General features: G+C 36.2%; 1 protein-coding gene across 9 annotated transcripts in view; it reads left to right on the forward strand.

Annotated features, from left to right (window-relative positions):
• The window catches only part of TBC1D5 (TBC1 domain family member 5), a 317,984-nt gene that overhangs the window by 165,434 nt on the left and 138,179 nt on the right, over window positions 1-14,371 (forward strand). For all 9 annotated transcript variants that reach the window (XM_048302259.1, XM_048302268.1, XM_048302273.1 and 6 more), the window contains 4 exons: window positions 8,095-8,203; window positions 9,974-10,063; window positions 10,168-10,239; window positions 12,534-12,601. In XM_048302259.1, the coding sequence (XP_048158216.1) occupies window positions 8,095-8,203; window positions 9,974-10,063; window positions 10,168-10,239; window positions 12,534-12,601 (339 nt within the window). The remainder of the gene's footprint in view (window positions 1-8,094; window positions 8,204-9,973; window positions 10,064-10,167; window positions 10,240-12,533; window positions 12,602-14,371) is intronic.

Raw genomic sequence — 14,371 nt, forward strand, 5'->3', positions numbered from 1 at the left:
CAATTATAATCTTATTTTTCCTGACTTTGTTCACTGTATGTCCACGCATAATCAAGAGATGTAAAGAACAAGCTTGTTTCCATGGGTTTTTCGATAATTTTGCAGTAAGAAAAATTGGGTACAGAAAGCAATGCAGTGAAGTTGTCACTGCCCCTCCACTCCGCAAGGAGAGTTTACAGCACTTGCATCCTTCCTCTCTTTCCACAAGGAAGTAGTAAAACTGGCATCCATGTTTATTTTGTCTTAGCCTAAGCCATTTGCTAGATGCTGTTCCCGTTGATGCCATTTATATGCAAAGAGGGCTTTTCAGTATGAGGTAATTTTGTCTGAGAGCATGTAAACTCTGTCCTTGAATTTAGTGATTCCTCTGAAAGATTGTCTTCATAATGTGCTAAGAATCTTTCTCTGGATGTGGTAGTCTGTGCCAGTGCTCTCATTTTGTCCATGTTTGTGATGTTGTTAGGAATTCCGTCTTGCAAATCTCCTTTTTCCATCAAGAGAAAGTGGCTGCACTGATCAAAGGTTTCCTCCAACAGGTTTTTTTTCCTCCAAATCCAGGGAGATCACTGTCATACCTGTTGAGAGCTTGGAAGATTTCTGATTTTCTCTGAATTCTTTTAAAATTGCTTTCCTTTTCTTTCAGTTTAAGGAGATTGATATAATTTCCATCTCTGTCTTGTCAAATTTCTGTTATTTACTTCTTCCTTCCATAGCGGATCCTTGCTACATTCCTTGCCTGGTGTCCTATAAGGAATTGGTGAAGGATATCATAAGACGTGGAAGAATAAATTGTCATTAAGGAACTGAAAACCTATATTCAGTATACTTTTTCTAAGATACAAACATTTCAACACATATAAATGGTGGATTTTTTAACTTTTCCAGGGAAATTATATTACTTTCTAAAGACATAGAAATGGTAATACAGACTTGCTTTCTGGTTTTATGCAATGTAATAGGGAAAAGTAAATTTAAGAAATTTACTTGAAACTTGAGATGCTTTTGACAGAGAATCAGAAAGGAAGGATTGAGTTACCAACATCTTTCATTGGTAGAATGCTTTTTTTATGGATTGGTTGCAAGAAGGAAAGACTTAATACATGAAGAGAGACCATGGAAGAGAGAATGGTAATTTCTAAAGTCCATGGAAAGCAAGTGAAAATTTTAGTTCACTCTTCATTTATTCTGTTGTATTTGAAAATTGGCATATGTACCACTGACACCATAATCAACTGATGCTGTATTTTCCCTTACTAATGTTTAAAGTGGTTTTCATTATGAATTTCTTTTACTTTTCCACTCTCAGTAATCTTCAAATTTTCATGGCAATTGGGAGGTGTTTCTGAGGACAGGAGAGAAGCAAATGTCACTCTTTTCTTCAGGAAGGGTCAGAAGGAAGATGCAGGGAACTAGGCCAATTAGCCTTACCCTGACCCCAGGGAAGGTGGAGACGTAGATAATATGCAGGGGCCTGGAAAAAGGACCTGGGGGTCCTGGCAGGCATCAATTTGAACATGAACCACCAATGCTCCCTTGCAGCAAAGAAAGCTAATAGTATCCTGGGATGCATTAGGAGCAGTGCTGCCAGCAGATCAGAGTTAGTAATCCTTCCCCTGTAATCCATACCTGGAATGCTGTGTCCAGTGCTGGGCTCCCCATTACAAGAATGACATGGGCGTGCTGGAGAGTGGCCAGCAAAGGGCTGCTATGGTGGTGAAGGAACTGAAGCAGCTCTTCTGTGAGGAAATACTGAGAGAGGTGGGACTGTTCAACCTGGAAAAGAGAAGGCTTGGGACATCTTTTCAAAGTCTGTAAGTATCTGAGTGCAGGGTAGAAGGGACACAGAGACAGGCTCTTTTCAGTGACACCCAGCAATAAGATCAGAGCTAATGGGCACAGGCAGAAGCACATGAGGTTCCATCTGAGTATCAGGAGGCACAATTACATCTCGTTTTTAGTTGCATGATTTGCAGAGCTGTAGATTTAACTTGTGTCCTACAGGAAAGTCTTACCTTTTCAGTTTCTTAATGAATGCATGTCTGTTTCTGTAACAAGGCTGCATGCATGTGAACACACACAATTCACAGAGCTCTGCTTAGCTGTGAGTATGAGCTAGTGAAGGGTAAAACAGCAGGAAGGAACTCTATAGTCAGGAGAAGTAGAAAATAAATGTTCTAGATGTACATGCAAAGGATTTCAAAGGCACTGGGGGATTTAAACTAGAAAGCTTTGACCCTGCAACTGGCAAATTCAGTTACAATATAAAAATAAAAATAATTGAACATAATATCTACATTTTGTCTCAGCATTCTATAAATGTATGTAGAGGAAAATGTGCTGGTGAAACTTAGACTTTGAAATGGCTGTAACAAGAATTCTTCTATGAAAGCTAAACTGTTAAAGGGTTGGAAATTATCCACTCTCCAAAGGCCAAACTTGGCTCTTTGGCTGAGAACTGCCAAGGCAAAGTGGACAATTTGGAATATGGAGAAAGATATCTTGGGGTTCTGCGTCAGACTTAGTGCTATTAGGAAGGGTGCTGGCAAAGCATCCTGCTGCCAGTGCAGCCTTGTTTCAGTTCCCTGAACTGTGCTATGCGCACACTGGTAGCTTAAAGAGCATAGCTAACTAATAACTTTATTTGCTGGAATGTTTGCCTTAAGAAAGTGATTTTACCTTTCTTCATGCAAACCTTTTTAACTGTATGTCAGCCAGAAGTAGATGAAACCTGAACTGTTTAGAAAAATATGCCCTTTGAATGTGCAGCCTCCCAGCAACACAGCCATGCATATTCACACTTACATGGCTGTTAGCTCTGCCATGTATCCTGAGGCAGGACTTTGAGAAACAGAGGAAAATACATATATTTTCCAAGCAGACTGATAAGCCTTCACATTAAAGCTGTCAAGTGGATTTTCAGGGTAGAAAATAAAAATCTGTATGTTTCAGAAATGTTGTTTAGAAACTCTGCTCCTTATTACTTGATACTACCTTTCAATTGGGGTTTTTTTCCTCTGCTTTTATAGAATTAACTCTGTCTTTATTACATTCCTGGCAGTTGCCTCACTTTTTTCTCAACTGTTGATTTTATGGCGTAATAAATAATACAAACTATGCATGTTTCTTGGATTTAAGCAGTATGTTTGAAAGGAATTTTTGCCTCTGTTTAAATATTCAAATATAGATACTTGAATGTTCCTATCGATAAAGATCTCATATTGCAAAACATATGACACAATAATTTGAGGATTGGTTTTCTTTCTGATGGCCTGTTCAGTAGCTTATTGCTTCACTGAGTGCCCCTGAGGAGCCGAGTTGGGTCTCAACATTTTAAAAAGCACATTCTGAAGATGAAAACCAGTATGAAAATGTGAAATTGGCTTTTCTGGAAGCACACATGCCATTGTTTTAAGATGATTTTTGCCAGTACTGGCAGCACTGCTCAAGAATTTTCTTTGGATCTCTCTGAGGCTATCTGTTTTATCCTTTAATATTGGTCTAGAGGATGGAATAAGCTTGAGATTTAGATTGAAATCTTAAATATGTATGCAAATGTTCATACCTTTCAGTAGTATAGCAGTATTCTTCCATACACTGAGGAGTATTCTTTGTTATCTAAATGTTATTGTCAATATCAATTTGGTCTTGTTCTAGCAAGGACACAAGAAAAAAAAGGGATTTCAAAACTTTGCATGAAATATTTCAAAAATGCGCGAGTCGAAATAATGATACACACTGTCTGATGACCTGGTAGATACTGGTTTCTTTAACTGCAGTTTCACCTGAAAGTGAATTATGGACAGTAATATTTACCTGGTAGGTCTGAGTCCCTGTAGTCCCAGAACTGAATCTTTTGCCCTTTTTCAGTGACGTAGATGGTAGTTCCATGTGCTTCTTCACATTTTTACGTTTCTATGGGTTTTAATGTCTTCCACAGAGTTTTGGTGTTGTCTGAACATGATAGTAACGAAAATACTTCTTACGCTAGTTTTAGACTTTGTCAGGATCTGCATTCATACAATTTACCAGCTTTATCCTCTAAATCAGCAAATGCAGAAGCTGAGTAGCAGTGATTGCTGTCTGTGCTATACCAGTCTCCTTCAACTGTATTTCTTCCTCTTCTTCCTCAAAGGAGTCTTTATTTTGCAAGGAGCTTTAATGGGCTACCATTGCATTCTCCTGCATATCTATGCTTGATGTACTGGTTTTACCATTATGCTGCAAATCGAAATTTAGCAACAGAGCCAGAGGCAGGTGTTCTGCTTCTGCCTATCAGTGGAAGAAACTCTCCCCAACACGCACCAGCTCAATGTTGTCTCAATAAAGCTCTTGGAACTATTTGAATTTCAGAGTTATTTCCTAGGCGACTCATTACGTTACTGATGTCCTGCATTCTGGAAGTGTTTATAGTTGCTCGTTCCTCTATAGCTGAGCACAAGTGAGATTCCAGTGACTTTTACTAAGATGTTAGACCTTAGAGGTTCACATACCTTTTCAAAAATGTTATTTAAGTGCATGTAAAATTTTAGTTAGACTTCCTGGTGTAAAGTCCTGCTTGTTGTGCTCTCTACTAACAGTCGACTAAGAGGAACACTTCTGTTCCAAACTTCAGGCTTCTGTATCTGAAAATCTGATGCTTGTAATTGTCTTAACAAGAATCACACCCACGAATCATGTCCTGTTGAAAAGAAAGAAGAATAGATTATGTATGATTTGCTCAGAGGTCAGCCTCATTTCTTACAAGAAAGAAAGTGTGTGTATTAGAGCAGACCCCAGTATAAAATTCTTTGGCAGAGAGATTTAAACTCTTGTGGTTATGACATAAGTGTATGTTTCAAAAGATGGAAAGGAACAGATGAGAACTATGAGAACTATGAACAAATCTTGCAGAATGACTCTCTTCATTGATTTGCCTGCTTTTTCTTTCATACATATTGAGCACTTTTCCCGCTTGAAGTAAAGCAACTGTCCCTGACTCATGCCAGTAGATATTTCACATTGGACAGTTACTGCAGAGATAACGCATGTGAAATTAAGTTTCTTAAAGAAATATTACGCCAATAATTTCTTTCTTATTCAAGTCTTATATTATATGTATTTATTATTATTATTATGAAGACTTTACAACATGCACAATAGTGCATTAGACAGGATACTCAAATTAGAATCTAAAATGAAAAATATTTACAAAATAACCAGAAAACATTAACATTGACATTAGCCTTTAACTGTACTGTCTAAAGGTGGTATAACACAGGATTATGCATTTAATTTTCTAGTTTGATTAAGTGCATGTGCTTGTTCATAGTTTAGGTGGTCCCAATTAGCTCTTGAAGTCCTTCACTTCAGTGAAGCAAATGGGATGTGGTAGACTTCAGTTCCAATCTTCATTGCTCGTTTCATGTTGTCCAATGGGTTTTCTGCAATCTTGGGTTAACAAGGCTCTTAGGTATTATTTTACATAGTAGGGCTATATAATTTTAAATGTTATCTTTTTAGAATTGATTGCTTGTTGATATTATGAAGTGTTACCACTATTAAAACAGTCTCTAGAATTGTAAAGCTTAATTTATTAGTCTTCATTCAAAATAGTTGAGAAATGAATTAGTGGATGCTGTTCAGAAAGGATTTTAAATATCATTCAGCTTTACTAGAACTGAAGCAGATTCCAGCTTCCAAGTAATTTCTTTTTCAGTTGCTTATAACTTTTTTTTTTGTGATCCCAGCAGCCAACCGGCAATGCAGAGGAGATATGATCTTGCCAAATTTCTTTTGGCGGTTTTAAAAGTAATTTGGTTCAAAACGTGTTCGGAATTGCATTACATTTAAAAAAAAAAAAAAGAAAGGCATAATATCTGCACTAATACAATTTCAGAAGTGTTGAAATTACTTTCTTACTGTGTAGCAATCACTTCCAGCAGCTGGTGAGAAAAATAACCTGAAGAGCTTCTTTCCTCTCTGTTCTTTCTCTTCACAGTTGCACTGGTTGAAACCTTTTGCTAACTCAGCTGACACATTGGCATTTTCAAAGACATTGTGGGAATGTCATCCACTTGCAGAACAATGTGAATAGCTTCAGAGTCTGACCTGTTGTGTGCACAGGGGAATGTGTCACTCTTAAAACATAGCTACCTTAGGGAGGTAGCTTGGCAGGAGTTACAATGGCCAATGATGCTACAAAATTTACCATGGCAAATGAAGAATATTATACGTGATAGAAACAGGAGGGTTATTTAGATAGACATAGTATACTGTAGCTACTGAAGTATAAATGACTGTGAAAGAAAGGCCCAGATTTTTCTCAAGCTGTGTCTGCTATATACCATACGTTGTATTTAAAGGAGACAGAATCATGGTAAACAATCGTAGGCAGCTCCCTGCAGAAGGTGAGGATGTGTGGGAGACAGGGAGGCAAAAATGACCAGATAGTCTTTCTGACTTGGAGAGTGGGGGATGTGAGAGGAGTGAAAGAAGTTGCCCCACACCACTGGAATGACTTGCTGCTCTTTTGATCACTTGGGGGTACTGGCAGTTGGGAGAAGCTAAAGACAGCCCTAAACCCTGCAATCTAACACTGTGGCAGTCATCTTTGCTCTTATCTGGAATACCTTCGCTTTTCAAAGTAATTAATACTCAAGATCCAGAAGTAAATGCCTTTTGTTTTTTTTTTTCAGGAATGTGGTCCTAGCTGAAAGGTGGTACATTCACAAGCACAGCACTTTTGGTCTCAGCATGGATCATGAGCTCGCTCCTGTCACAGAGGAACAGGACCATAATTTCCTGGCTTGCCAAGTCCATTCCTCTACAGTTCTCAGCAACTGTATCTTACAATTCAGTTTGAAAAACCTCACTCTCCCAACTCAGCTTAAAAGGCTGAAAACTATCTAACTTAATCTTGCATATATTTAGGGCAATTTGCAAAAACAAAGTTTGCTGGTGTTTAGTATAACCCACTCTGTGACCCTCCTTAGCGAAGTAAATGTGGTGAGATCTTAGCCTGGAGTCATAATAGTAGTTTCTCTCTTCCTGGTTTCATTTGGTCTCCCAGGGAAAAGTAATAGTCTCCCATGTGACAGGGGGAGGAGGAGATGTTCACCTTAAGGACATGCATTGAAAATAAATCTGAAACACATTTCCCTCTACATAACCCAGCTCTTTACCTTGAAATTGCCCTTTGGAATTTAGAGTGGTTACAGAAAGTCTGTGAGCAAGTCTTGGGCTATGAAGACTATCAGATGGCTTACACTGTTCTTGAGATTCGTTTCAGTAGAAGTTGCAGGAAATATAGGTTTAATTCTTTTATTCAAACTCAGTAGATGGTTTGGGACAATTAATTTCCAATTGTTTCCCAGTAGAGCAGATTTACTTGTATATTAATGAGGCACAGGTGTTAGGCCCCTGGTGCCTGCATGCCTGGGAGGCATATTTAGGTTGTTTATCTAGTCAGCCATAGGTACTGCAAGGTACTCAAGCTTGCCTTTAACAGTTTATACAGTGAGGCTTTTTAATTTTTTGATGTTTTTTTAAATTTGCTAGCACCTGTTAAAATTTTAAAACTGATCATGTAGAAAGAAGTAGGAGTGATTTCAATAGTAAATAGCACTAAATGTTAAGGAAAGTCATCTTCTATGATGCTTAACTGCCCAGCTTGACATTAAGAAGAAAAGAAGGTTCATTTAAGCAAATACGTCATGTGAAGAGCTAATACAGTCAACAGTGTACTTTTCTGTTGCATATTTTTGGAATAGGTACTTCTTTGTCTACAGCTGAAACATGAATGTGCTTATATTAATATTCATTTTTCTTGTTTATTCACTGAACTGCAGTACCAACATTTTAGAGGAAATGGAATAGCCTCCATAGACATTATGAATTTCAGTAGCTGGCATAATTATAGCGATCTACATATTCATTAAATCCAAAGAAGAAATGTGTCCAAAAAAACAGCCATGCGTTTAGAAGTGGTACACAACTAAATATATACATTTTAAAAAGTTCCTTTCCTCTGCTTATCCAAAATTGTGTAGTGTCATATAGTCCTTAAATCAACTAAGGCTTTTTTTGTTTAAATGTTCATTCCTTTTGCTTTTTCAGTAAAGAATGGGAAGAACTGTTTGTAAACAACAATTACTTGGCAACTATACGGCTGAAGGGGATTAATGGGCAGCTGAGAAGCAGCAGGTTCCGTAGTGTTTGCTGGAAGGTAAGAAGAGAAAATATTTATTTACAGTTTGTGGTTGCAATATATCAACACATTACCTGATGCGCTGGAAGATTATTGATGCAAAGAATCATGAATTTTCCAAGAGACTTCATCCCAATGTTTTCCTACTCATTTTTGTAATTCATAGGACATTTGCTAACCACATTGAGTTGCTTTAAAGCTGAATAGCAGGCAATAGCAAAAGAATCATAAGAAAGAGTATCTTTGTGCTGGTGATATGTTTAAAATTGAGTGCCACAGAGCCATCTCTTCTCTCAGTATCTGTGCAGGGAAGTCATGCACTGGAAATAGAAAGGAAGTTTGTCTAAAAAAATTATGGTTTTGTGGAATTTGGGACTGCTTTAAAATCAGTCTGATGCTTCTGCTAGCAGGTTTTCCCAGTGAAATGAGAAAATGAAGACCAATCCCTCTTGTAATGGCTGGATGGAGGGGGAAGCAAGGTCTTCCAGAAGCACAACAGCTCCTTGGGAGTCTCTTACTGTATTTTTTAAAGTAGCAGGGGAAGGAAGAGAGAAAGAAAGCACGATAATACTGAGATGCTAGATAAAGTCCAAACAAATTTTGTTGCAATGACATCAAGTCTTCTGTTGTGCACTAACTCTGATAGTAGAGAAAAATTTTTCTAGTAGAATTAACTGTGTGTTAACACTAATCAATTTAAATTACCTCTCTTGGAATTTCACAACCGTCATTTTGGCACAGAGACCTATAAAAGGAAATTTAAAATAGTCCTTTATATAAATGAATGAAAGTGAACGTTCGAAATTTGAAATGTATGTAGCGTTGAACTAATTTAAAGTTAATGAAAATATTTTATTCAGCAAGCCAGATTAATATATGCCACCTGCATTTTTTTACCAGTTTGCTTCTTTTTAAGTCTCTAAGTTAGGAGGCCATAACTCAAAACCCTGAACTAACACAAGGATCGAGTACTTCACTGTCTACTAATTAAATCAAGGAGTGGTTTTATTTCAGAAAATAGACAGGGTTCATTTGAGTGTCCCAATATGGATTAGGGCTCTGTTGTTAAGTTCTGAAATTTTAAAGGGTTTTTTAGTAATTTAGGAATGTTTTGTGTTTGTCAGTACTTCTGTTTGTCAGTATTACTGTTTCTTAACACTTCACAATGTGCAAATAAAAACATTGAAAAAGCAAGAAAATACTGGGGTTTTTCCTTGTTTCAAATGCAATTAAATAGTATTTTGCACTGGATGTTTCTTTCTAAGCCTTTTTAAAGAGACATGAAAAAACTGAGATGTAGGCATTCTCAGGGACTTCCTGCAAAACTGACTCTCTTAGCTGTCTTGCAAAATTCTAGAGCATGTTTCATGTCTTACATTGGATATATCCCTTAGTGCTTAGTTCCTGCTCTGCATTTGTGGTTCATTTTAAGCACGTTGCATTAGGTCATCAGTGTTACATAAATAGCTTCAATTTTTGTTTATTTCTTTTAACCTCTTTCCATTTTGTTTCTGCCTTGGAAGTCACCATCAACTTTACTGAAGCTGTAACAGTTTACAAAGCTTGAGTTTGTGGTTTCAGTTGACTTTAGTGCTTAATTTTGCACTGTAGAACTGCTGTTGTTTCTAGCTACTTATTTATGGGCTAGAAAGCACTAAAACCAGGAATATTTTATAGCTCTTTGCTTTCTCTTTTTCTCTGGGGTGGTTTATGCTGTCTGGTAGGATTTCTATGAAAAGCTATGTAAAACTGATGGAACTTACTACATTTACTTTGTTTTGCTAATAGTTATTTCTGGAGGTTCTACCCCAAGATAGAAGCCAATGGATTAAAACCACTTCAGACTTAAGAACGTCTTACAATAAGATCAAAGAAATTGTAAGTTGGTACAAAATAGGTTCTCGTACTTTGACATAGATATTAATATTTATAGTATAACAGGAGAGGATTTGATTTTTTGGTTTTTTCCTGTTCTTACCTAGCACATTACAAACCCTCGGAAAGCAGGACAGCAGGATCTGATAATCAACAACCCACTCTCTCAGGACGAGGGGGTAAGTTGACCCAACACATGCTACTAAAATTCTCATCTTTTTCATACTAAGACAAATGAGTTCTTGCTGAAGTAGGCAAAATGGCAGGTGCTAAAATCTCGCTCCTAAATGTCCAAACTGACTTGTGTTGACAATTGTTTCACAGGTTCTGCTGAAAAACTAGAAATGCCCGTTTCCGGGTTGATATTTTGATTTTTCAGGGCTTAACTCTGGAAAGGCTGTGGTAAACAAAAAATCAGTGCTGGGCTACAATTAGTTTCACAGCATATCCTTTCTTTAACTGATACACTTTTTTATCACTGTATGTTTTCATTTTATCCATAAAATGGCTCTAGTTTAAGGAGTGTTTAAACAGTCAATATGAAGTGAATGCTGTTAACAGAACACTGAAGTAGCCTCCTCTGGAAGACTGTTCAACCTTGGAAGGTTTTCTACTAGCATTTTGTTATACCTGGAAAGCTTTTAAGTATTTTATAGCACATATCTTTAATCTTTTCTATTAATTATGTTACATTGTTACCATCAAAATTCTTTTTATCAATTTTATTAAATAACTTAATGCCATGGAAACAATATGTTTGGCTGCATTTAAGAGATTTACAGCCAAAAAGTCTGTCTCAGCTATCTTTGGTGATACTACTCCTGTTTTGTCCACAAACAGAAGCCCGTACTTCATTTACAGTGTGGTACTGTGCTCCTTATTTAATTTAGAAGGAGAGAGCTCTGCAGCTGTTATGACTGTGCACGTCATCAAAGTATTCTTGCATCCAGCTGGACAGAAAGTTGTGTCAAATGTAAAGGATTTAAAACATTTCTGCTGTAGTTTGTCATTATACCCAGTAGCCCAACCTGCTTTCTGCCTCTGGTGTCTTTAGGATGTAGAAGACAAAGGTTAACATGTCAGAGTATGTGGCAGGGGATTAATCTATAAAGCAAAGCCACAGGCCAAATCAGGCATAGGAATGAAGAGCAAAGTGGTTTGAGCCTCTGCTGTGACTTAATGTTACACCCATTTAGTGTCCTGATTTTTCTTCCTTTTTGCAATGCAGCTTCTGTTTGCTTCCTCTGTTCTGATGGGCCAGGGCGGGAGCAGGGACAGGAGAGTTTCAAAATGTGGTGTAGCTGCATGAAAAGAGTTGTGAGTTAAAAAGGTACTCCCTGTATGTAAGACATTGTCAAAGATATAAATATTTTTGAAGTTTAGGTTTTTTCCCATTTTGTAACACAAATATAGCAACTAATTAACATGGGGTTTTGTTATTTTACTTACCTCCCCATAGACAGCATTAATTTGCTTTCTCTTTTCTTTCTGAGGAGCGTAAACCACCATGGCAAAGAATTGTTTACAGGGAGGCAAGAAACTGTGGAAGTATTGTACAGACTCTGTACTGTATTTCATTCACTGGTGCTGCTGCTATCTGAAAACTTACCAAACCTGCATGGAGACTGTTATAGATTTTGCTCCATCTGTATTTTGATCAAGTTACCATCCCTTTAAATAAAGAATACAGTTTCCAATACTTTTTCTGGAGCATACAATTAACAGCACTTTCTGACTTCTTTCAGGTTAGCTTTACAAAGTATTTGTAAACAAGGCATGGAAACGAGAGAGAGGATGAAAATGGTCATAAGCATAGCTACAGAAGAAGCTAAACCTACTTCAAATTCTTGTATTTAGTATTTTTTATTTTGACAGTGAGCTTTAAATACTCTGGCTTTCCCTTTCAGAATTTTATAGAATGGCCAGTCTTGATCTTCAGTGTGGATTAGAATGATGTCATTTTCATAATGGACATATGATTATCATACACTTACTTCCAAACACTTTCTTATTATGGATATTGCAGCAGCTTCCAGTTAAACTCCATACATTCATAGGAGAAACATGGTACAGTCCAGTGATAGACACCTTTTTTCTTGAGTGAACAACTGAATTTTTTTCAGTTGAGTTGCTGGTTCTGGTAAGTTTGACTTCATTGCCATTCTAAATACTCTTCCCGGACCCCAAACAAGTAACTCACAAACCTGCAGCCATCCAGTGAGCAAATGCTATGAGCCTAGAACAAGGATTCAGGAATTTGAATGTTTTTATTTCTGATCTAAACTGACTTTCTCAGATATGTTGTGCTGGTCACCAACATTCTTTATCTCCCATAAAATATTGATATACCTACCAACCAGGAATGTTGAGGATTAATTAGTTAATATTTGTACAGTACTTTGCTGATGTAGTTTATAAGCCTGAAGTATTAGTAGAAGTCTTGGTTTCATACAATTATTTTTCCTTATTTCAGAGTCTTTGGAATAAATTTTTCCAGGATAAAGAGCTTCGAGCAATGATTGAACAAGATGTGACGAGAACGTATGTAGATCTTTAGGAGAAGTTGCTATATATCAATTTATATCCTGCATTTTTATGTGGTATACATTATATTGTGTTTTCTTGACTTTGGTTACTGTAAGTGTCAGGTTTGTTGAACATGAATGTGTGGAAACATACATTAAAAGAATAAAAATACAACTTCCGTGGAGTAAAAAATGAGACAATCTAGCTGAACATTAAATCCTGGAGATTTATTGGTATCATTGAAGAAAAGCTCTTCTAAATTAAGATATTAGGAGGTGTACTACTTGTGAAATTTAAAGTAGTTTTCTGTATGAAGCGAAGAGAAGGTAAGAGAAACTGAAAGGTCTTTTAAATAAATTATGATCATAATGAAAGATCAAACAGATTACTTTCTTAATTCTCAACACTTAATACAATCAATAATAAAAGAGCAGTTTGAAATTAGTAAGGGAAATGTCACTCATGTATAGAAGTTGAGAGAAGTTTATTTATCACTATTCTAATTTTATTTGTCATATATGCCTTTTAAAATTTGTCCTGATATTACTATGATTATGTTTTCATCTTCTTGGCCCTTAGGTCATTCCTGTTTAGGAACTTGTTTGAGTTAGAACACTCAGTTCCTGAAAATACTTTTTTTCAGAGTGCAAGCATTGAGTGATGCGTAAATGTAATTAAATTCAACTACTGGTTTGCTACCAGGTGAAATTTTACTATATTGCAAATTTTTGTCCTTATGACTTGAAAAAAGTGATGATAGTCATAGATTTTACAAATCCCAAGCTTACACATTTTCATTTACAGGAACCAAGTCATGCAGAAGAAATCATTGCAGTCTGGTTTTCAAATATTTTACATGTCCGTCCCTAGACCCATTCTTGAATGTATTTTGCCATGAGATGTATAATTAAAGTCTGAGTATACTTTCATGTGCATTCTCACAACAGATGGTATTTTTTGTTTGTTAAAGGAAGCAGTTCAGGATGTACTAAGATTAAAATATATATGCATCTAAACTATAATTGGAGACTGAAAAGTTGTATGAAGGTTATGGTGGATGTAAGACTATTACTTAAATATATATGTATACACACACAAAGTCGAGGCTCTCACTGTGGCAAATGGCAGAGTAGTATTCACTAATATCAGTAATAGTGAGTAAAGAAATTTTCATTTATGCATTTACACAAAATAATGTCTACTTGAAACAATAGTGGTATACATTGTGTCATCAATAGCAAAATAAGTCAAGCAATGAAGAAGCAAAATTTATCAGTGACATGAATATATTTGATAAACTACAGGCATTTTGTATGTATGCTTGTTTGTCTGATTATAACACACAGTATGCATTTTTACATATAGATATGTATCTATTTGTAAACTATCATTATTTTAAGAAGCAGTAAGTTCTACATTCTGTGGCTTTAGAATGTAAAAACCCTCTCTTTTCATTTCCATTCTTTAAATAAATCCCTGGAGTTAGAATTTTAAAAGTTTAAAATTCATCATTAATTTACAATGCTTTTTATTAAAGGTTAAAATAATTATTATATTCAATTACCATAATCATTAATTTCTAGTTGCTGTTTCTTATTTAATGAATGTTTTTATAGGCTTTGTCATCTAGGTCAGTCCTCCATCATCCCACAGTATCAAGTAAATAATGCTGTAGAGAGTGATGCTAACTGCACACAGAGTAGCAAACCAGAGTTCCAGCTATCAAATCAGTGAAAAAATTACTCTATAATGCTTTTGTTAGAATTCCCTGAAGTGTAGTAATAA

The sequence above is a fragment of the Corvus hawaiiensis genome, chromosome 1, assembly GCF_020740725.1.
Source record: "Corvus hawaiiensis isolate bCorHaw1 chromosome 1, bCorHaw1.pri.cur, whole genome shotgun sequence".
In the NCBI taxonomy this organism is placed as follows: Eukaryota; Metazoa; Chordata; class Aves; order Passeriformes; family Corvidae; genus Corvus; species Corvus hawaiiensis.